This window comes from Vicugna pacos, chromosome 13 (assembly GCF_048564905.1).
Source record: "Vicugna pacos chromosome 13, VicPac4, whole genome shotgun sequence".
NCBI classification, from domain to species: Eukaryota; Metazoa; Chordata; class Mammalia; order Artiodactyla; family Camelidae; genus Vicugna; species Vicugna pacos.
The window spans coordinates 44,866,711-44,891,040 of NC_132999.1; the positions used below are offsets into that span (position 1 = coordinate 44,866,711).

General features: G+C 46.2%; 2 protein-coding genes across 7 annotated transcripts in view; one reads left to right on the plus strand and one right to left on the minus strand.

Annotated features, from left to right (window-relative positions):
* ZBTB8B (zinc finger and BTB domain containing 8B) overlaps positions 1-4,481 on the minus strand; it is a 37,510-nt gene extending 33,029 nt beyond the window's left edge. Inside the window, exon 1 of the mRNA XM_072974865.1 lies at positions 4,293-4,481. The gene's annotated coding sequence lies outside the window, so the exon portion shown is untranslated. The remainder of the gene's footprint in view (positions 1-4,292) is intronic.
* Positions 882-24,224, plus strand: BSDC1 (BSD domain containing 1). Of its 6 annotated transcripts, none has more exons than XM_072974869.1 (11): positions 882-990; positions 1,543-1,603; positions 6,718-6,834; positions 9,508-9,675; positions 11,026-11,080; positions 12,953-13,068; positions 13,491-13,559; positions 13,714-13,792; positions 14,601-15,080; positions 20,686-20,789; positions 23,057-24,224. In XM_072974869.1, exons 1-11 carry the CDS (start codon positions 968-970, stop codon positions 23,096-23,098), a joined length of 1,314 nt encoding a protein of 437 aa, XP_072830970.1. In that variant the 5' UTR covers positions 882-967; the 3' UTR covers positions 23,099-24,224. The 6 variants fall into 6 exon arrangements, with proteins under 6 accessions (XP_072830970.1, XP_072830971.1, XP_072830974.1 ...); XM_072974870.1 differs by lacking the exon at positions 23,057-24,224 and adding an exon at positions 22,278-22,791 and having other exon boundaries at positions 883-990; XM_072974873.1 differs by lacking the exons at positions 882-990; positions 23,057-24,224 and adding exons at positions 1,098-1,233; positions 22,278-22,791.
* The last annotated feature ends 106 nt before the right edge of the window (positions 24,225-24,330 follow it).

Genomic DNA, 24,330 nt, shown 5'->3' on the forward strand with positions numbered 1-24,330 from the left:
CGAGAAGCCAGTGAGGTAGGATAAAGTCAGGAGGGCATGATGTACTGGGAGCCAAGTGAAGAACGTGTTTGAAGGAGAAGGAAAGTGATCCAACTCTATTAAATAAGGTGCTGATAGTCCAAGTAAGATGAGAATTGCAAATTAGCCATTGCTCTTTGCACCCTAACAAAAGTGATTTAAAGTATTTTGGGAAGGAAAAACCTGACTGACGTGAGCTCAAGAGAGAATGGTGAGTATAGGGAACTCTTTCAGGAGTTTTGCTGTAAAGAGGGGTAGTGAAATGGTGTAGGGTCAAGAGAGGGTTAGTTTTTCTTTGCTTGCTATTAAGACGGGAGAAATAACAGTATGCATGATGACAGAAATAACCCTGTAAAGAGGGAAAACAGAACGGGGTTGGTAAAGAATTACTAAAGCTAGGTCTTTAGACAAGAGGTGATGGGATCTAGTAAAAAGTATGAGGGTGCGGATGCAGGTAGCAGATGAAGCAGTAAGAGCAGTGGAAGTCTCCGGAAAGTCCCTGTCTCTGTCTCTCTGTCACTCTGTCTCTGTCTCACACACACACACACTCAATCCTCCTCCTCCAGGCTGTCGCCAGATTTCTCCAGACCACATTCAGCTCATGTTGCGCTAAGCTGGGTCGCGAAGAGTTGGATAAATAAATGTGTGTGTCTCCCCAATATCCTGAGAGCCCCTCCAGAGGCTGCAACGAAGACACTTCAGAATTTTCCTCCGCACACCTCCAAACCCTGGCCCAGAGCCCCGCATACTGCGCTTGCTGAATTAACCCGAAGAGACCCCAGGCAGCTGCTACGCGGCTGGTTTCATAAAGGGAGGCGGTCCTAGCCCTGAGCTCTGGGTTACGGACGTTCGAGCTCCAGCTCCACACTCTTCCTTCCTCCCCTCTACTCCCAGCTCCCGGCCTCTCCGCCAGAGGGCCGATCTTGGCCCAAAGCAGCCACCGTATCGGATGTCAGCTGATACTGGACCGAGGTTGTTGGGATAGGGCTAATACTGGAGGTGGGGCCTGAATACGAAACTGGGTGAGGATTGGACAGAGCGTTAAGGGGAGGAGTTGAAATCTGAACTCTGGACAGAGACTGGACTGAGCTCAAGGAGGTGGAGCCTAATAACGGAGTGGGGCGGAGATTGGGCTGAGGGTGGTGTGGGCGCGGGGACTCGGCCGCGCGCTCCGGGGCGGTGCTTGAGGGGGCGGTGCCGTGTCGGAAGTCAAAGGTCAGTAAATAGTGGTGATGTCAGGCGGGCAAGATGGCGGAAGGGTGAGCCCGTCATCCAGTTCTCCGGCGTTGGGCCCTGAATTTTCCCAGGGTTGGGGCGCTGGGCCAGGGTCACCGCAGGGAACAGGAAGCCAGTGCGGGCGTGGACGGAGCCGAAAAGGCGGGGTGGAGTCACAGAGTGAGGGGGTGGGGAAGCGGCCTGCAAAGCCTCGGCCCCCGGGCCACATCTGAGGGGGAAACTGAGAGCCGATCTTTGCGCGGCCAGGAGTGGCACCGCGGGGCCGCCAGATGTGTCTGTCTTCCACAGGGAGGACGTGGGATGGTGGCGGAGCTGGCTGCAGCAGAGCTACCAGGCAGTCAAGGAGAAGGTAAGCCGGGCTGGTGTCCTTGCTCCGGTAGGGCCCCGCGCTGCCTCACGGTAACCTGGTCCGAGCCGCACCGCCCGACCTACAGGGGCGCCGGGCTTCGGGGATGAAGCCGACTGGGGCCCTACGCTCTGACCCCTACTCAGACCAGTATGACTCTAGCCACAGTGAAATAAAATTGGTCTTAAAGGCTGGAGCTACCCTGTCGTAGGAATCCATGGGAAAGAGTGATTTATTCCCGCTCGGGAAATCTACTTCTTCGTATAAGAGAGAACATTTGATTAGGCCTTGAAGAGAAAGGATTCTAGCAATAGAATCTTCCTTCTATAGTCATTCAGGTACTGGAGTGTATGCCACAGCCAGCACTTTCTAACAGGTCCTGAGAATACCGACTTCAGTCAAACAGATGCAATCCTGGGCCTCCCAAAACTCACAGTCTAGTGGGGTAACAGCAATTCCTGGGGGATGAGTGAGGGTTGACTTTGCCAGTGGACAATGCCATTGTGTTCCTGTTTCATTCCATGCTAGTTTGTCAAAACCAACCCAACTGAATTCTAGAAAAAGTTAATTACTATTTACCTCAAGCAATTGGGGTGAGTCTTGCTTCAGGGCAGACTCCCAAGAGGCTTCCGGCTTCAGTTAAATCAGTCCTCTACTCTGGGAGTATTTTTATCCTCATCTAGCCTGCATACTCCTAGATAGCCTCTCAGCTACAGCCCAGCAAATCTGAGAATAGTTCAAGCTGTTTATGTTGTTGATGAGGACTCAGAATTTCACACTGAGGTTTAATAGAAGAGACCCCAAAGTAACTTGCTTCTTGTTGCAGTCTGCCGGAAGGAGAGTCCTACATTCATTTAGCAAATGTGTGAGGACCTCCTGTGATTTACCCTCAAGGTTGATCTCATCATAACACACACAAAAATAGATAGTTGATTAGCCTTCCATCTTTGTTCTCTCATTTGAAGCAAGGGCGGGGTGGGTGTTTCACTTTTGACAGTTCCCCATTTGGGAAGAGAGGGCTTAATTTCATACTCTTATGTGAACCTAGGCAAGTTATTTCACCTCTCAAAGCCTCAGTTCCTCATCTCTAAAATGGGAATACTAATAATACTTACCTGATAGGATTGTGAGGATTAAATGATAATGTAGGTAAAGCACTAAGAACAATACCTAGCACACAGTAATTACTATATAAGTGTTAACTATTTTTATTAAGTACTGAGAGTGATGGGGAAACTTCTTAAATACCACCAATCCATTTTTCCTTCAATTTTGTTCTTAGTCTTTCAGGGCTTTCCTGGCCTCCCTTCCTTCCCTTCCTATCCTGGCTCCATCTGGACCACTCAATTCCCAGCACCCCTGATTCTCTTGCACCCCATAGCATATATTGCCCTGGAAAATACAGCTCGGAAACGCTACTGTAATCTGCCTTCCTCTGCTCCTTACTTCCTCTTGTAGTGTGTGTGTGTGTGTGCGCGCGCGCACGCGTGCGTGCGCTTGCCACAGACACTGGTAGGGAAAGTCTCGTTGCTCTTTGGCCCCACCACAGATTCCCCAACTCATCTGGGCCTGAGCCCCTCAGATCTCCCAACACCTACCCCAGCAAGTTTTTTCAGTCTCATATGTGCTTCTCCCCTTGCCTTCAGAAACTGTCCCCTAACCTAACTCTTCCCTCAAGTCCCCTGTTCGACCACTTCCTCTTTTACTTCCCGGAGACAACCTCACCTCCTCCTTTTTAAAATTTGAAGTCAACAGCATGATTTCTTCTTAACTCCCTCAGCACCCCTGAAGCCACTACACCATAACTTATCTGTATAAACACTCGTTTTCACCTACCATTTGCCAAATCCAGTGGATGTTTTTCAGCCCTTATCTTCCTGGACCTTTCTGCTGCATTAGACACTAGTGATCACTCCCTCTTTCCTGAGACTCTACTTTCCTGGCTTTTGTGGCATGATTCTCTCTCAATTCTCCACATACTACTCCAGACTTTCCTTTCTTTTTTTTCTTTTTTAATGTTTTATTTATTTATTATTTAATTATTTTATTTTGGCAGGAGGAGGTAATTAGGTTTATTTATTTTTGGAGTTGGTGCTGGGGATTGAAGCCAGGACCTCATGCATGCTAAGCATGCACTCTACCACTTGAGCTATACCCTCCCCATACTTTCCTTCCCTGTTTTGTGAGTTCCTCTTCCTCTACTTTCCCCTTAATTTTTTTTTTTAATGGAAGTACTGGGGATTGAACCCAGGACCTCGTGCATGCTAAGTATGCACTCTACTACTGAGCTATACCCTCCCCTCTACTTTCCCCTTAAAGGTGGCCTGTTCTTAGCCCATTGCTCTGTTTACAAAACAAACTCTTCCTGGGTGACCTCCTCCATTTTCATTTTGGGGTGACTCCTGAGCTTTAGTGTTTGAGAATAGCTCCTGCTGGACAGCTGTCCCAGGTAGCCCACAGTCACCACAGATTCTATGTACCAAAGTCATTGTTACCATCTGTTTTCTAAACCTTCTCTCCCTTCAGCATTTTCTCCCTCAGCTGGCAGCACTACAACCACCCAGTCACCTAGCTTAGTAGCGAGTAGCTCTCCCTGACTTTCTTTCCCTGAGTCAACACATGTATTTCATCACCAGATCCACCCTTTTTGCCTAATATTTCTTGAACCAGTCCCCCATCCTCTCATCCTTACCAGCACTGTACTTATTCATATTCTTCTGGTTTTTTTCCTGGACTTTTGCAGCAGCCTCCTGACTGGTCTTCCTCCATTTCTAATGTTGTTGCTCCTGGACCTATCATCCATGCCAGTCTCTGGAGTGACCTATCAAAAATGCAATCTCATTATGTCCAACCTCCTTCAAACTTTTGGTGGCTCCCCATCACCCACAGGCCTGACCAGGCCCTCCACAGTTGCCCTCTCCAGCTTTATCCTTTACCACCACTGTTTTGCGTTTTATGTTCACTAGGACTACATTGCTTGTAGGTCTCAGTAAACCCCAGGCCCCACTATGCCTAGACTTCCTCAGCTGACTCCTGCCCATTCTTTAGAGCTCAGTCCAGGATTCCCTTCACCAGGTCTTTCCAGCCTCCCCACAACATGCTGGTCACTGCTCTGCCCTCGCACACCAGCACTGTTGTGTGAGCATTTTCCCTGGTAGACTGACCTTCTTGAGAGCTGACACCATGTCTGTTCATTTATGTTCCCTCAGAGCTCACAGTCTAGTAAGGGAGACAACCATTCATCACATAATCATGTGAATGGTTATATAATTAAAACTGTCCTACTACATGTCAATTTAACAAGCACACATTTTTTGAGGGCCTACTCTATGCCACACTCCATGTCAGATACTGGGAAAGCACCAATGAACAGAAAACAAAGGCTCTATATTCATGGATCTCAGCAGTTTATGCAGGAAGATAGGTGTTGAACAGATAATCACACGTCTAAAGCAAGGCAAATGTTAAAGAGGTGCCCATAAAGCAGGAGAGCCATCCTAGTCTGAGGTGGCATCAGGGGGGGTTCCCCAGGGAAGCGACATGTAAACATAGATCTGAAGGGGGAACAGGGGTTAGCCAAGTGAGAGGGTTCATTCATTTTGTTTGTTCGCTTGTTTTGAAAAGCTGAGCTGTGTGTCAAGGAGAGGGAATGATGTGTTCAGATGTCCTGAGGTAGGGAAGATGCTAGAGCATTTGGGAAACTTGAAGGCCACCTGGTGCTCAGTGAGGGGCACAGTGGGAGGGGATGAGAGTCTGCCAGAGGTGAGATTATATGGGTCTTGTAAGTAAAGGTAAAGATTTTATATTTGCCATAGGATATCATGTAACCACTGAAGAACGTAAGGCTATCATGTAACCACTGAAGAATGTAAGGCAAGGGCAACATGCTGTTCCAATTTCAAAGTTCCCACTGGTGTCACAAGGAGAAGGTAGTAGAGGTATCTGATCAACCTGGGAAAGGAGTCCAGGTGAAAGAGCATGTTGGTCTGGACTAAGGTGGTGGCAGTGTGGATGGAGAGAGAATTAATAAATGACTCTTCCACTCCAATTAAGGAATCCCAGTCTGAAATGGAGGCATCCTCAACCCCAGAGAAGCCCCTGGCTGACAGATGAGCCTGTTTCATTCAGAGCTTCCCAGGCAGGCCATTCAGCAAAGAAACAAAAATGACCAGAACTCTCAAAAACATGTTTAAAAAATGCAGGTACTTAACCCTGTGTAAAATGGAAGGGCTTACAGGGGTGAGCACAAATAGTCCAGGAAGGTGTCCTAGAGTGGGTGAGTATGAAGCAAGACAAGGAAAGACTCAGACAAGAGCTGCAGGCCTGCTGTCTCACAGTGGGTCTGAGTGCAGGGTGAGAGGTAGGTTGGTCTGACAGAAGCAAATATCAGTTCTTTCCAAAGGAGCTCTATGGATGAATGGAACCTTGAAATGGTGGAACCAAGAAAGCCTCGGAGAGAATCCAGTCCAATATTTCTCTTAACATCTGCTTTGTTGAATGTAAAAATTCACACACCTTTTCCTGGTGTTAAAAATTGCTCATAAAAGCTTTCTAAACTGTTGCTGTCACCAATGCAACATGTTTATGAAAACTTTCAAGTAAATAATTTCACATACTGCCTCAGATTTCTGCTGAATTTCCCCATGACAAAAAAGTAAAAATAGAAACACTTTTCTTTCATAAAAAAATCATACACCTTCTCTTCGTGTTGTTTGAAATTAGAAGCAAAGGTCATGACTTCTACAGTGTAGCAAAGTGTGCATCAGTCTGTTTTATTTTCAGACTCCACATGTCCCCTTCCCCAGTCTGCTCACGAGAGCCACTGATCTAGTCCACCTCCCTCATTTCCTAAGAGGAAAACGAGGACTAGATGAGAGTTCCTCCTGGCCACATATCTTGCTCAGTCCCTGTTCTCAGAGCAGCAGGAAGTTCCTCCTTGCTATTCTGCTGTTGGGTAATCCCAGGTCATGGAATTGGGACAAGAAAGCATTGTTTTTGAGCCCAGGTGCCATATCTCTTGAGTTTTCCATTTGTCTGTCTGGAACTGAAGCACAGGGAACAGGAACAAAAGGTGGCGGAGCCAGCTGGCTCTGTCATCCCTCTCTGTCTTCCCTTAGTCCTCCGAAGCCTTGGAGTTCATGAAGCGGGACCTGACAGAGTTCACACAGGTGGTGCAACACGACACGGCCTGCACCATTGCAGCCACCGCCAGCGTGGTCAAGGAGAAGCTGGCTGTGAGTACCACCTGCACCCTCCAAATATCTGTCCCTCACAGCCTGACCTGCTCTGGGACCCTGGTGAGGGTTCCCAGCCTTTCTACCATTAGGTGACTGTTTTTCCCCATCACTCCCATTTTGAAAGAATTGTGTCTGTCAGGCAAATAAGCTACATACATTAAGTTATAATAAGTTTTCCCACTTCTGTACTGTTCTAGCAAATGTTTTCCTATGAGCAAAGTCAGCATTATAAACAATTTAGAAAATGGAGATAAATAAAATAAAAAGACCTAGACACACCTGTAATTCAGTTTCCCAGAGATAACTGCTGTTTGTATTAGAGGAGCACATCCCTTATGTACAAGTTCTTTTTCAAAACTAGAATCAACTGAATACCATGGTTTATAATCTACTTTTTTTTCCCCCTCTGGCAGAGGGAGGTAATTAGCTTTATTTATTTCATTACTTTTATAATGGAGGTACTGGGGATTGAACCCAGGACCTCATGCATGCTAAGCATGTGCTCTACCACTTGAACTATACATTCCTCCTATAACTTATTTTTGACTGAATCATTGCAGACCTTATTCTACAGCATCATAAATGGCATGGTAATCTGTTATGTGGATTTAACCAGTTCCTAGTTTCCTATTTCAGTTCTTTACAATATTGTAAACAACTACAGTGAACATTCTGACTGCTAAATCTTTGCGCCTGATATTTCTTTATAATGAAGCACTGGAGGGGATATAGGGTGAGTACAGTCTTAGACCTTTTACTATCTACTGCAAAACTACCCTCCAGAAAGATTTTGCCAACTTACAGTCTTACTGGCCCTGTTTTTGTTTTGTTTTGTTTTTCTAATCAATCAGAGATGTATAATGGAATTCTCTTGTAAGATAGAAGTTAGATTCTGAAGTCAATGTGAAAAGTGAAAATTGTACTTCAGGGTCAAAGATACCCTGCAAACCGCAAGTTTCCAATGAAGGACAGTACACTGGTTTTGTATTATAGTTTCTCCATTAGTATTGGAACAGATTTCAGTTTCTTCATTTACTCACCAGCTGAATCAGTTGCCTTGTGATTAGAGGCCATGTTATGAAAAACATGTTGTGGAATTTTTTTAGCCAAATTCTTCTGTTAAATTTTGTAAAATACTGTCTGTCTGCTAACCACTGCTACTGATGAATATGAATGACAAGTAGTAATCCTGCTAAACTGCTCTAAGTCCAGCCAGTGGCACAGACACCACTCGTTCCTTTCATTTATTTATTCCTTTTTTCATTTCACAAATATGACTGTATACCTGTGCCAACACGTCCCGGGCACTGTTGATAGGCTCTAGGTTTAAAATGCCTGGGCAGCCTATCAGGAGTAAATATTTTCTACAAGGTTTGCAGAGCCTGGCCTTGTCTCTCAACATCCCATCCCCGCTTGCTCAAGGGCATTCTGTCCAAATTGGCTCAAGTGGTGCCCCACTTGCCCCTTCTACAAAGTCCATACACTGGCCCTCAGCTGGTCCCAGGGTTGCTTCTAGGGAAGGCTGCCTGTTCTCATCCCGCCCATGTTTCTTCAACCTTTCATACAAAATACTTCCTTGGGGGTCGGTATAAGCTCTGGTAGAGCGCATGCTTAGCATGCATGAGGTTCAATCCCCAATACTTCCATTTGAAAAAGAGAAAAAGAAAAGCAAAATACTCTATTTCCTGAATAATTATGATGATATTGTAATATTACAGTACTGCTATTTATTAATTATTTGCTGTGTGCATTGTGCATGCCTTATCTCTTTTAATCTCCACAGTAACCCCCTGAAGGAAATTTATTTACCTGCATTTTATCAATAAGGAAACAGACTCCGAGAGGGTTTAGGTCTTGTAGCCAACAAGCAGTAGAACTGGGATTCAAATCCAAGACTGACCCCAAAGCTAGTAGCTTTCCCATCACTCTACCCATAAGTCTATGGCATGGATCCTCTCTTGTCTCTTTTTTTTTTTAAAGACAAAATTTTTTTTTAACTTTCATTTTTCTCTCTTTTTTTTTCCCCCCTAGAGGGGAGGAAGGTAATTAGGTTTATTTATTTATGTGTTTTTTAATGGCAGTACCAGGGATTGAACCCAGGACCTCATGCATGCTAAGCATGTGCTCTATCGCTTGAGCTATACCCTCCCCTCTTCATTTTTCTTATTCTTTTTTTTCTATATATTTTTTTCTCTTTAAAGCCTACTATTTTATCCTTGTTTTTTTTGAGGGGGGGAGATAATTAGGGTGGGTGGTTGGTTCATTTATTGATTGATTGATTTTAATGGAGGTACAGACGATTGAACCCAGGACCTCGTGCATGCTAAGCACACACTCCACTGAGCTATATACCCTCCATACTCTCCCATCAATATTTGATCAGCCTGACTGGCCTTGAAATTTTGGTGAACCAGCCAGTCAAGGAGCTCTGCTCTGACCTACACAGGCCTACTGTGGCCCTGTTTTGTACCTTCATCTGGGGGATGAGGTCCCTGGCTCCCTTTCTCTCATTCTCCAGCCAGAGGTATGAGCTGAAAGGTTGTGAACATTTCTCTGGTCCCACACAGAGAGTACACTTTGGCCCCTCATGCTTCAACCCTCCATACCTCATACCCCAGGTTGCAGCCTGCTCCTGGGCCACTTGCTTCTTCTCCTGGCTTCTCTCTGCAGACTGAAGGCTCGTCGGGAGCGACGGAGAAAATGAAGAAAGGGCTGTCTGACTTCCTAGGGGTGATCTCCGACACCTTTGCTCCCTCACCAGACAAAACCATCGACTGTGATGTCATCACCCTGATGGGCACGCCCTCTGGCACAGCTGAGCCCTATGATGGCACCAAGGTATTCACTCATCGTCTCCCCTGCAAATGCTTAATGGCACTGGGCTGTAGCTTCCAACCTGAGCTCAAAAACAATACATATTCATAAAAAAATATATATGTATATAGCTAAATTGGAGAATATTGATATTGAAGAAGATAATCATTTCTAAACTTATAATCCCATCACACAAAAAGAACTACTGATTTCTCACTGGTGTATAGCCTTCCAATTCTTTTTGCTCGCAAACACTGATATAGTTTTGGTTTTTCCTTTTTAACAAAAGAAGCACTTTACATACGCAGTTTTGTAACCCACTTTTAAAAAATTTACAATTAATTTCCTAATCACCATTACTTTTAATGTCTTTAAATTCTTGCAAGTACATACAGCATAATTTTTCAGTCATTCCCCTAGTGTTGCACATTTGGATTCCTTTCAGCTTTCAACCACAATAAGGAATGCTGTGAAAGCATCTTAAATAACATTTGTGTTATTTAAGACTAATTTCCAATAGGAATAAATGTTCAGGGGAGGATGTCTTCAAAGCAATTAAGTCAACAACAATGGTAGTATATTTCTGCAGCATTTTATATTCTCATGGTTACTTCTCATATTTTGTGGGGTGTTTTCTCCTAAATTCACAGGGTGGTGTCACAGCACTTTGGCCTTCATAGCATTTTACCACGTTGAATTTCCATTCCAAACACAGTTTTTCGTGCATGTTTTTCAGTGCTGGTCTTTGCACTACTACTTAGTGCACATTTGAGTAGATTGTGAAACTTTTTCAATTATAGGATTTTAAATTATAACAGTAAATCACCAGAATCACTTGCTGAAGCTCTGATGCAGCCATCCCATGCTTCATGTAATGATGAGGAAGGAAGGAGGGACTTTCTGTTTACTAACTAAAGTTTGCCACTCCTGTGGCCCTAATGGGAATACAGCTTGCAGTTTATTTGGCAGACTGGCTATGAAATTAAGAAATTCTTGATGAATTGTTTTAATTTGAAGGAGTTACTTTATTTCAAAATGTGCCAATGAATTTGGACTTTATTAATATATTTGCATTACCATTTTTCATATTTCACATAATTCAAAAGCATTTTATACATATAGTTTTGTAGCTTGCTTGTACTTCATTTTCTTAGTTCCCGAGGTGGGATATGGGTTGAAAGACCATTTTTCTAGGAACTCCAGTTTTGGATTCCTATGCCTGTGCTCCACTCTGTAGCCCACAGTATTAATTGCCAAGTGTCCTGTGGGTGTGGGAGCCCACAGGGAGAAGCTCGTGGTGGCTGACTGGCTGAGAGGGGCTACTTTCTATCTGAAGCACCCAAGAATTTCTGTTCTTTTCTCTGATTCTTATAGGCTCGCCTCTATAGCCTGCAGTCAGACCCAGCAACCTACTGCAATGAACCAGATGGTAAGGAGGTAGCAGTGAGGGGGCAGGCTTGCTGGGCAGGGAGACCAAGGGGGTCTGGACTGTGTGCCATGTTTATCTCTGGTAGCAGTGGCCAGGCACCCACTGTGTAGAGGGACCAGAGTGGGGCTTGCTTGAACCTTACATTTGGTGGGATGGGTGGATGGTCCCTCTTCCTCCCTGAACCCAGACTGTCTTCATCCCCTTCTGCAGAAGCTTTGCTCCTCTTGTCCCTCATCATCAGCTCAGGCTCCCTCCCCGCTCTGTGCCCTGCCTGCCTTCCCTTCGTCCTGTTTGCTAAGCCTCTGCTGTACAGTAAGCTCTAGGCTGGGAACTGGAAACCAGAAATTGTCAAACCTTCCATTCTATCCAGACCTCCAGGAACCTGCCGCTAGGAGAGGAAAACAGGGAATAAACGAAAGATAGTAGAGATGGAGTGACTGCTCCTGTGAAAGATGAAGGCATTGTGAACCCGGAGGATGGCACTCAATCCAGCCTAGGAAACCTAGGATATGACACTTGAATTGAGACTTTGACGATGAATTAGAAGTAAACTAATTTTATTTTTAGAAGTGGGAAAAGGGTGTTCAAGTATAGGAACAGGACACTTGAAGGTCCAGAAAAATCTAGGCATTTGGGAAGGCTGGATAAAGGGTGAGGGAATGAGAACAGTGAGAGCTGCTGGGGGCACCAGACTGGAAGGGCTTTGGGTGCCAGACTAAGCAGTTGGAATAGTGTCCTAAAAGTTTCAAGGTAGTGGTTCTTAACCTTTTTTTAAGTCACAAAGACCTTTAAAAATCTGTTGAAAATGACAAGCCCTCTTTCAACAGATTTTTGTATGCAATATGGGAATTTTTTAACTCTTTGAAGCCCATCTTTGGATATCACCTAAAAAGACCTTCTGTAGAGAACTGTTGAAGGATTTTGAGGCCTGAGGTGATCAGATTTTGCATTTTCTAAAAGAGTCTCTGGGCAGTGTTGTGTAGGTTGAAATAGGGAGAGACAGAGATGGGAAAACCAATTAGGAGGCTTGGTAGGAATCCTCATGTCAGAGATAGACCCAGAACCAGGGAGGTGGCAGGTAGAATGAAGAGGAAGGTGTGCATATAAGAGACACTGAGGAGGTGCAGTCCAGAGTGACTGGAGAAAGGAGCGTCTGGGAGGGCCCCCTGGTGAATAACTGGGCGGGACAGGTGAGGGAGAGCAGAAGATGAGTGCACACTGGGTTTGTGGCATCTGTACAGATGGACATGTCCAGGCACCTGGACCTCTGGATCTGGAGCCTAGAATGGTAGTCTGGGCTGCAAAGACAGACTGAGGAATTGTCAGGGGGAGGAGGAGGTTGAAACTCATGGTTTAGTGGAGGTTATTGTGGGAGAAAATGGAAAATGAGAAGAGATAAGGAAAGGAAAAAGAGGAGCCCACTGAAGACTCAGATGGAACTAGACAAGTGGGAGGAAATACACAAAAGAGTAAGAAGCCAGGAGAGAAAAGGGCTCTAAGAGGAAGGTAGTGGTTCCCAGGGTCAGAAACTAGGATGGTCAGAAACACGAGAGAGGACAGAGAAGCCATCGTTGGATCTGGCAGCACAGGGTCACTGGTGACCTGAGAACAGCTGTTTCAGAGAGGAAAGGGTTCAGTAGTCTAGTGCAATGGGCTAATAAGCAGCCATGGGAGAGAGTGGAGACCACAGCCCCTCCTGGAGATCACCCCTTCATCCTGCCTGACCCCTCCCTCCACTTTGGGCCATATGGCTCTGAAAAAAATGATAAGCTTTCCTCATTGTCCATGTCCAGGCTTAGGTGTGATTTTAATAGGCCCAGTGTTCTTTTCTCAGACCCACGGAACTGACCATCAGTGTCTGTCCCTCTGCAGGGCCCCCGGAATTGTTTGACGCCTGGCTTTCCCAGTTCTGCTTGGAGGAGAAGAAGGGGGAGATCTCAGAGCTCCTTGTAGGCAGCCCCTCCATCCGGTCCCTCTACACCAAGATGGTGAGGGCCCAGCCAGCAGGACCTCAGCCAGCTCCCGGCTTGAGGTGTGGGGAGATGGGAGGGACATGACCAGAGAGAGCCATTGTGGAGGCTTCTGGCTTACAGCACAGTGGGAGGCCCTGTGGAGCCGAGCCAGCCAGGTCCTGAGCCAAGAAACCACATGTGGGAAACAATTTGCCAGGCTTCTGGCATTCACAGGGAGAAATGAGAGGGCCAGCAAAGCCTGATGGGAGTTCTTTTCTCCCTCCTTGGCCAAGATGGGCCAGGAAGGTGGGCCTGGTGGGAACAAGTGCTCTAAGAATCACTGCTCAGCCACTTAGACCATCTGAAATCCAGAGCAGCTGGGAGCTGGCTGATAAGGCTGGGGATACATCCCACACAACCACTCCCAAAGTCTCATTTCTGCTGCCCTTTCCCTCTAGGTGCCAGCAGCTGTTTCCCATTCAGAATTCTGGCATCGCTATTTCTATAAAGTCCATCAACTAGAGCAGGTATGCTGGCCTGGCCTGGGGAGATACTCCACTCAGCTGTGGGGGAAGTGGGCTGGATTTTGTTGAGGGAAGAAGGGGATAGAGGGTGCCAAGAGTTCTGGGGTCAGGACCAGGGTCTGGGAAGAGGGTTCCCTGACTGCCCCCCCATATTCAGGAACAGGCCCGGAGGGATGCCTTGAAGCAGCGGGCAGAACAGAGCATCTCTGAAGAGCCTGGCTGGGAGGAGGAAGAAGGTAAGAGATATTGAGAGGTGGTAGGCAGGTACAAAGTCCTGCCTGTGAGGTACTCTCTGGGCCATTCTCTCTGAAGCCTAGAGGTATGTGGCACCCCCAGGGAAGAGGAGGGAAGGAGTACAGTGTTTGCACACGTGGAGAATAGGCTGAGCTAGCAAGGGGATGTTTACCAAGGCTGGTGGAACCCAGGTTTAGGTACAGAAAATTGCAGGTATTATATTATATGCCCAAATTATACTAGAGGCTTTACATGTATAGTCCCTACCATAACTTCATTATCACTCTTTTGCAAATGAGGCAGGTAGGTTAAAGAAAAGTTAAATGGCTTGCTCAAGATCATGCACCTAGGATGTAGCAGAGCCCCACCTGAACCTCAGACTGGCTTACTTTCAAGTCTTGGCTTTCTAAGCTAAAATACAATTTTGGGCTGTGCTACCGGAAGCTGAGTGCCCACCAAGCATGCGCTAGGCCTCACTGGTAGGAGAGACTTTGACCAACAGGGAGTATCTGCAGAAGAACCATGACAGAGAAGGTGTGAGGAAACTGGCACCTGTTAGTCTTTTTTTCGAGGGTGAGGGGGTTACTTATTTATTTAGATTTCACTTGGAGATACATTGAGTTTTGATGCATTAGATATTGTTACAAATAAGCAAATACAATGATCTGGACCTATCTTTAGTGAAGCACTTGTTAGTCTTGATGAGAGCACTTTGGTGGGAATCTGAGGTCTGTCTTCAGAGAGCGCCAAGGTTATCTTGGTGCTGACCAGGGCACATCACTCTCTTTCTCTGCCTTTCTCTCTTAACAGAGGAGCTTGTAGGCATTTCACCCACATCTCCAAAAGAGGCGAAGGTTCCTGTGGCCAAAACTTCCACATCCCTTAAAGGAGGACCTGGCCCCCGGAGCCCCTGTGAAGAGACTCTGGTGACCCCAGTTGAGCCTCCAACAGAAGTGACTCCATCAGAGAGCAGTGAGAGCATCTCCCTGGTGACACAGATTGCCAAACGTACCCCTGCACCTGAGGTACCAGTGCTGTCCAAGGACTTGTCCCAGAAGCTTCTAGAGGCATCTTTGGAGGAACAGGGCCCGGCCGTGGACGTGGGCGAGATTGGACCCCCACCCCTAGCTCAGTCCAAGCCCCACATCCCTGCTGGCCGCCCCAGTGGCCCAGAGCCCAGGCCTCCAGCCAGAGTAGAGACTCTCAGGGAGGAGGTGCTCACAGACTTACGGGTGTTTGAGCTGAACTCGGACAGTGGGAAGTCTACACCCTCCAACAATGGAAAGAAAGGTAAGTCAAGACCAAGGCCCAGGGAATGTGTCAGGGCAGGGCAGGTGAGAATTGCCACCTCACAAGACAGACTTGTTTCCTTGTCCCTTATGAGGATCCTAGGAGCAGATGGCCTTTATTTGTGATACTGATGATGATGATGGCAGCTGCTATAGGTTGAATATTTATTACCATGTTCCATCAATTCTAAGATGTATTTATTCTCTGAAATTAGGATGCACGTTGTAATTATTAGGGTCTTAGATTCAACAAAATAAGGTTTATGTCAGACCCTTTGCTAAGAATGTAGTATTGTATTAATTTCTCAGTTACCAGGGGAGCTTGTTAATTTCTAATTGACATGTCACAACCCCATGACGTCAGTATTACTGTTCTCATTTAATAGATAAAGTGGGGAGGGTATAGCTCAGTGGTAGAGCCATGCTTAGCATGCACGAGGCCCTGGGTTCAATCTCGTATCTCCATTAAAAATGAATAAATAAATAAACCTAGTTATCTCCCCTCACCAAAAATTTAAAAAAAAAAATGAAGAAAGTGAGCCTCAGACATGTTAAGTAACTTGCTGAAATTCACATGGCCAGGAAGTAGCAAACCCAAATTCAGACCCAGATCTGTCTGATCTGAAACCCATAGCCTTAACTATCACACTGTGCCAATTTCTATCCTTTTGGACAATTTAACTTTATCCTAGGGTGGGAATTCCTGTGATATTGATTGCTGTGAAGGTTCTTCTCCCCTGTATGACCTCAGGAAGTTCATTTAGCTTCCCTAGATCTTCACAATTATTAACTATATAAACAAAACTTACATGTACGGTTTAAAGAAAAATAAAATGAACACTCATGAACTTGCAGTGACCCAGCTTAAATAACAGAGCTTTAGTTTCTTATCTGCATAATGAAATTTTAGACTGGAGACTGACTTTATGTAAGGGGGGAACCTCTCTTTAACTCCTGCAATTAAAGGAAGTGGTATCAGCTTTAGCTCTGGTGTCAGCTTTTTGCCACATCCAAAATACTTCTCCAGAGATAGCTGGATTGTTAGCGAGAGCTCGCCTAGGCTTCTCACACACACACATCCCGTCTTTGCCAACACTCAGCACCAGTTGGCCACAAAGCTTGCCCAGGAGGTGAGCGCTGGCCTGCTGGCAGCAAGGGACTGGCTTGCTGCTGTGTATGGGGAAATGGGCCCCCTCATACCCTACCCACTCCCTGATGGAAACTGTGGGATTTCCAGTTTCCAACAGAGTGCTTTCCTTCTGACTCTGATTCAGTGAGGTCATCCATTGAACTCCTGCTCTTTATGAGACACTGAGGAGGGAGGGGCAAAAGCTACAGTCTTTATGATGAAGCGCAAAGCAGTATGGGACAGGCTTGGTACCGGAGGAGTTCAGAGAAAGAAGGAACCTCCGACCATCAGCAGGTATTTCACCAAGGAGACAGGCACTGTATAGGAGAATCAGAGAGTTTGGGGTAGGTGCGGGTGAGTAGTAGCCCAGGCTGAGGGGGCCTAGAAAGTCCAGATAGCAGATGGCATGAGGCACATTGAAGGTGGTGACCAAAGTCCACTTTTCTGTATTGTCTCCTACGAGAGGAAGGGAGTAAGAAGAGATGTGGGTTTGGCTCAGAAATAGAACTTAAGAACTTAAAATCTTAAGCTGAATTCAGGAAGTTGGACTTGGTGCCACAAAGCAGCAGGGTATGTTGCTTATGTTATATGCCCAGCCTGTACTAGGAGGTTTACGTGTAGAGGCTTGGGCTCAGGCTCCGGAGTTCAGGCAGTTCTGGGTTCAAATCCCAGCTTTGTTCATAAGCTATGTGACTTCAGAGAAGTTACTGACCTTCTCTAAGCCTCCGTTTCTTTTCTGTATGTTGGGAGTAATTGTTTCATGATAGGTCCTCAGGGAAGAAATGAGGGTAGAGCCCTGCTTTGGGGAAATGATGAAGATAATAAGAGGCGCCATTCTCTGAGCACCTTCTTTATGTCTATATAGCTCTGTGCTAAGCCCTTGATACGCATATTACTCAGTCCTCACCAAAGCCCTGTGAGATCTGTGAGATTTTCCCCACTTTTTCTTACTGGTAGGAAACTGAGATCAATCACCCACCCAATAAGCATTTAGAAAAGTGTGAAATAGCCTTTAGGAGAGTGAAGAGTAGGTGATGGACCTGACAGGTGGTATGGGTGGTGGGTGGGTGGTACAAAGGGTCCATTTGAGGTAATGGTCGTGAATTTTTGGAGAGCCCAGTCAGCATTGTTGTACTTTTGTCCAGCCACATTCAGTTGCTCAGGTGCGGGCACAGGTAAGATGGGGAATTGGATTTAACCAGGTTTCAAGTTTAGCCAGGTGAATTCAAAAAGACTAGAGTCCAGGTGTATGCAAGAAGTGATCAGATTGATGCTTCATGGAATCTGAACTGGGTAAGAGAGGGAATAACAGTGAAACAGTTGAAAGGTTAAAGAATTACAGGTTTGGAATTGGGCTACTGGAGAGTATGATCAGAAAAAATGAGTGGTGGGTGGAGACTGGAAAAAATGAGATTATGAGGGAGATGCAGTATAAGCTCTTAATCACTCTGCTACACAGTGTCTAATGCACTCGGGAATTCACAGAAGGAGGGCCTGGGGATTCAGTGAAGAAGACCTACCAGAAGTAGTCACTTAGTGGGGGGAAGCTGGGGACTTGGACTAGAGTGGGACAGTGGGTAAATAGAGGGAGTAAGTTTTAAAAGAATGGAGGCTTGGTGACTCCTTTTCTCTCTTGTGTCCACGTCCTAAGATGACATGAGGGAGGCTTGGTTTATGAGTACAGCAGTCTCTGGGGGTGGCCCAGCCACAGGGCCTGCTAAGGGCCCAGGGTGCTCCCTGTCATTGCAGGGCTGCTTCCCACCTGCATTTTGTGCCGAGACCCATTTATCCAGGAGACTAGACTTACCCCGCTCAGGTCCCTCAGCGGGAAGCAGGGAGGGGAGACTGGGGCAGATCCTGTGGCCTGTGGACTGGAAGGAGCCCGGCAGTAAAACTCCATCATGAATTCTTAAATTGTTGTTGCATAGATCAGTTCTCTGCTGCGTGCACAGTGTACTGGAGATCTTAGTGGTCTCATTGTGTGACAGGACAGAATGGTGGGAGGAGGCAGGTGGTAGAGAAAGTCCAGATTCACATCTCTGCCATTCAACACCTTTGTTTTCTCATCTGTAAAATGGAACTGTTAATACCCACCCCAGAGGATAGATGTGAAGTGCTCCAAAAATGTTAGCTGTTACACTTTTCTACACCGAAGGGTCTGCCCTAGCATTTAAGCCTGAAGAAGAGAGTTTCAAATCCCTAGAGGGTTTCCTGAGGTTAGGGAAAGCTGTCACAGCCACAGCTCTGAAGGGAGGAATCAGCCAGGAGTCCTGACTTCTAATCCACAGGAAACCTGCACTGACAGAGCCAGGCACGAGCCACCAGTGTCCTGAAAGCACAGGGAGCCTTAGATGTTGAGTCAGAAGAAGTGGGTATGGTTGCAGGTCTGCCCCTGACTGGCTGTGGGACCATGTGCAAAATTACTTAACTCTAAGACCAAGCTTTTAATGGCTCCATTTGTTAAATATCCACTATGTAGATATGTTACAGGCACTTTACATGATACTGCTAATTTTAACACTGTTGTATCTCAAACTACAGGCCTAGGTCTACACAGAGTCATCCCAGTACCTGTTTATAATGCAGAATTCTGGGCTGTCGCCTAGAACTGCTGAATCTAAATGAGGGGGATGGGAAGGCAGGAATCTGCATTCTGATAACCTCCTCTGGTGGTTCTTTCAAAGAGGGTGGTTTTACCCTTACTTTATAAATAAACTGAAGCCCAGAATAACTTGCCCATAGTAGATAGAAGAGTCGAGATTCCACCCAGGTCTGCTTGGCTCCAGAGACCCTGCTCTTACCACACTGCTTATGGCTAGCTAGGTGGCTAGAGAGAACAGGGCAACACCCCTTACAAGGAATATGGGGATGGGCTGGGGGCGATCTCCAAGTCTGGGCACCTGGTGAGGAGCAAGCTTGACAAGAAGAAACAAGATTTTACAGGTGGTGCCATTGAGGGCTCAGAGCTTACTCTTTTTGAAAAGTGCTTTTTTAAAAAAATGGTTACAAAGTAATATGTGTTCATTTTAGAAACCAAAAAAAAAAAAAACAAGAAAAATTACCCCATGGCCTCATCACCTAGAGATAACTACTGTTAGTATTCTTGTGGATATTTTGCTCATCCTTTCTGTATGTGTGCATGCATCTGTGTGTGTATTTTTTTAAATGGAATCATACTGCATATACATTTTTTACAGGAACTATTTTTGTAGTTTTCTTCTTAGTAATATTATTTCCCATATACATTTTTTTATATTGCCTATAAGAAGTCATTCCTGAATATGAATGTTTGGAGCAATGGTTTTCAAGTCTTAGTAGGCATCAGAATCACCTAGATCAGGGAGGAGTAAATATTTTCCATACAGAGCCAGGTCACAAATACTGCAGGCTTTTGGGGGCATACAGTCTCTGTCCAACTTCTCAACTCTGTCATTAAAGCTTGAAAACAGTCATACATAGATGATGTGTAAACGAATGGCCATGGCTGTGTTCCAAAATTTTTTTTCCAAAAACAGGCTGTAGGCTGGATTTGGTCCACAGATCATAATTTGCCAGCCCCTGATTTAGAGGAAGGGTCCTTGAATATTTATTGAGTATAAACTATTTGTTCTAGTCAATTGTAATACATAACAGAAGCTCCCTGTCCTTGGGGAGCCCACATTCTAGCTCCTCTATTATTAGACAATAAGCATAGTAAATCTGGTTGTGTAATACACTAGAAAGTGACAAATAGAATGGAAAAGAACAACCAAAGCAGAGTGAGGGGATTGGGGCTGCAATGGAAAATAGGACAGTGAGAGTAGGCCACATTTGGGGTGGTGAGATTTGAGCAAAGACATGAAGGAAGTGAGCAAGTTGGCCTGTGAATATCTGAGGAAGAGTCCCAGGTACAGGGAACAGCCCTAGCAAAGACCCTAGGTGGGATTGCACCTGGTGTGTTTCAGGAGTAGCAGGATCAGGGTAAGGATGGAGTGAGGAGAAAGAAGTTCATTGTTTATTTCTTCCGAAAGATTTCCATAGCCCCAGGGAGCCTCTGGACCAAGATGCTTCTCCACTGTTCAGTAACTTGCTTTTTCTCACTTAATAACTTAAGACTATTTCATCATGTATATAAATGTTCTATGGCCTAACCTTTAAAAGCATAATGTTTTAATTTAATATAAAAACATAATGTTCTATCATATGATGACACCATTTATTTTTGTAATTCCCTATCAGTGGACTTTCAGGTGGTTTTTTTAAGTTTTTATCACTATAACAATACTACAGTAAACATCTTTTTGGTTAAATTTTTTACTGAATCCAGGATTTTTCCTTAGAATAGATTCCTAAAAGTGGGATCACTGAGCTGGAGAAAGCAGAATGTAAAAACCTTTGATGTGTATTTGTCAGGCCCTTTTATGAAGTGCTGTCACCCCCAACTCCCATCTCTTCACATGCCCCTTCCTGTCTTTCACACTGTGGATCATGGTTCCAGGATCAAGCACAGACATCAGTGAGGACTGGGAGAAGGACTTTGACTTGGACATGACTGAAGAAGAAGTGCAGATGGCGCTTTCCAAAGTGGATGCCTCCGGTGAGGTGAGTGGGCCTGTTGGCCACGGGGAGACAAGCCCAGTGATCCCAGGTCTGAGGACTCCCCTTCCCAAGCCCAACAGTCCCCTCAGAGTGGATCCCAGTCCTGTCTGAGGTGTCAGGCTGCAGGAAGGGAGCTCCGGCCTCCCACGCAGGCCCTGCCTGAATTTTTGTCATCAGCAGCCTCTGCTTCCCCTCAGTTCCAGGGTGCATGGATGGGAGAGTTCTTAACATTAGCTCGTATCAAAATCACCTGAGGAACTGCTAAAAAATACAGATGCCAAACCCTGCCCCAGATCTTTTAACTCATGGTCTCCAGATGTGTGACTTGAGCAGACCCCTGGCCTTAGAGACAAAAGACGGTGTGATCTAGGGCAAGTCACTTAACCTGAGCTTGTTTCCCCATCTAAAACATGGACTTGATCACCTTAATCTTACATGTTGTGATAGATGATGCATGTACACACGTGAGGCATAGTGCTTGGACATGGGAGCACTAATAGATATTACTGAAAGCACCACAAAACCCAGTCCAGTTATAAGCTCAGAGGCTTATTCTTCACCACCTGTCAGAATCAAGAAGGGTCATTTTGAATGAGAACCTGGGAGAAGAAGCTCTCACAGCTAGTAAAGGACAGGGCTGAGGCTTCAGCCAACACATCTGATTCAAGTCAGTATTACATCCACCGTCACACAAGTACCACATGATTTCTTCCATCATGTAGTTCAAGAACCCACTGGAAAGAAGTGAACAGATTAGAGACACGGGAAGGACCTTGTTTTTCATGTTGGGAGACTAAAGCCTGCAGGGAGGTAGTGACCTGCACTAGAGTATTTTGCACCTGTGACCTTACTATACCCAGGGTAGAGAAGGCCCATGGTGCCCTCACATGCCACAGCGCCTTCATGGCTTTTGTGTCTTTGCAGCCCTCTTTAAAACCTGGCATACAGTATACCTGGACAGTCATTCCACAACTTGTCATACCAGGGATCCACTGACAGCAGGCCAGGAGAGAGTTGCCTGGGGAGACTTCAGCTGGGGGTTTAGGGTCCTGGAGCCCCTAGTGAAGAACCTGTGAGCACTTGCAGCCTGGTACCTCACTTGGTACAGTGAGGTGTACAGTGCCACTCTCAGGTTCCCTGCCTGTCAGAGCCATGATCTTATCTGCTCAGCCAGAGACAAGTTCTCCTTAAGGGATTGACTATTTGGTTCTCACAGGCAGGGCGTCCCCTTGTAGTGTCCAGTGTTGGTTGGTAGTAGTATTTCCTCTGGGTCTGGAACAGTCAGAGCAGCAGATCCACCCCTTAGGCAGAAGACAGCTCTGCTCCCCAGATACTCCTTAAGGCTCTCATAGGAGGCAGGGTATGACCTGGGTCAGTGGGGGTGGGGGGGAGAGCTATCCTGAAATGGAGGCAGCTGGGGAGCTTGGGTCTGGGCTTGACTCAGAGGAGTAAATATGTGTTTGTGCTCTCCATTACCTCTTCCCTTTGCAGCTGGAAGATGTAGAGTGGGAGGACTGGGAATGAGGGGAGCCAGAGCAAGCAGCTCCCCCACCCACAGCACCTCCCAACTCCCTCGCTCGTCTCAGCCCAGCCCTGGAAGACACTAAGAATGTCCCCCAAATGGCCTCTGTCAACCAGAGCTCTAGGCAGATTCTGGGTTGTTCCTTGTTGGCCCTTTAGGCCTCTACTCTGGGAAGGGGCTCGTTAAATCCAAACCTGGAACTCTGACTTGTGCCAACCATAGGATGACCCGAGGGGGAAGAAACCTTACCCTCTCACCAGAAGAGCCTACATTTCTCTGCTGAACACCCACTGTTCCTGGGGACTCTTGCTGGGAACTCCCAAGGGAGAGCCCTAGCCCATCTACCTGTGTAGACAGAGGCTAAACCACCAATCTCTTGGAGGACGCCAAGACAATATACTCTGTCATCCATAAGCAGACAAGGAAGGCCATGCCACCTGCCCTTGGCTAGACAGGGATGGTGAATACATTTTGGTTCCTGTCTCAGGGGGTAAGAGGCATTCATTTCTGGGAAATTTGCCTCTCTTGGGAATCTCCCCTACCCAGGCATTTTCCATTCGTAGAAAGATTCCTTTGGTTCAGAATCTAGAGACCAAACTCTGAGATCCCACCTCCCTCCTTTCATCCAGTCTAGGCTGGTACTTCCCCACCGCCTTTCCCAAGGCTTCTTCGTGTCAGATGCACCCGAGTCCTTAGCCCAGCTGTGCCACCTGCAAGAGTCTGCTCTTGCTTTTCTTCCTCTCCCCAGGAAGGGAGGGGGCCACTTCAGGCCCTTCCGTGCGTTGCCTGACGAGATACCCTGTCCAACCAGCAACCCACCTCGACTCCCCTGTAGCTTAGGACACAAGCCAGCTACCAGCGGTACAGAGCAGTGATCAGAGCTGAGTACTTACAACGCTGGTAAGCCCAGCTTCTCCGCCTCAACCCTTCTGCTTCTTGAAGGGACATGCTGGGGGTGAACTTCTTGAGACTCATCAGGCTTCTGCAGAAGCTCTTCTTCCTGAAGGCAGGCCCAGTCTTTGCGGCTCTCACCTCCACCCTGGTAAAGCTGCACCTCTCTTGGGGGACTGAGGGGCTGCAGGAATTCCTGGAGACCCTGGTGCTTCACGATGCTGCTCTGGTGATTCTTGTACATAATCTGGTGTGTTCACCAATGATTTAAAGGGATTGTGGTCAGGGACGCCAAGAGAGTGGTGGTCACTTCCACTTCAAACCTTCAATGGGGGTGGGATGGAGAGAATGCTGAATCTTTTTTTGACGGGGTGGGGTTTTTTCTCTTTGTAATTATTTTAGTTTAATTAACCTTTTGGTTGTTTGTGCAATATTATATATTTTAAATTATAATGCATCTCCCCAGAGTATTTTGTAGCTGGGAAAAGAAAAAAGGAAAAAAAAAAGATTCTAACAGCTGTTAGTTTTGTAATTAAAAAAGAAAGAAAAAAGAACTTTGTCCTGAACCTTTTCCAGACTTGCCGTTAACAGCATTAAAGAGATTCAACCAGAAGCTAGAAGATGCCTGGGGGTCTGTTCTTGTCCCCACAGCAGCTGCCCCAGAGCCAATGTGCAGGGTGGCTTCCTGCTATAGCCTGGGGGAGGGGTGGAGTTGGGGAGGAGTCCTGAGGAAGTCCCTTGTCCTCATCCCAGACTGTTTGGCCTTTGGGATGAGGAAGGGACAGGGCCCCCAACAGGCCTCTCACCAAGACAAGGAGTCAAGGGCCATTTTTGCATTCCCAACGCTTCTGCTTTTATTTGGAAAGGAAGTTGCAACAGTGGTAGTTCTAATTGCTCTTGGTCATTTTTCTCCTCTCCTCCTCCTGTATGTGTATGATTCTAGGGTCTATTTTTAATTAACTTTAGTTAAACACCTGTATGAAAAATCACTTGTCAGCTGTAATAAAAGGGAAGTCTGAATGAGGCCTTCTGGTTCCATGAAGATCTTTAAAGGGAAAGAGAAGTAGGGCTGGGGAGGGTGTAGGTAAGTTTTAGGATAACTAAACTTAAAGTGTAAAATATATATCACCA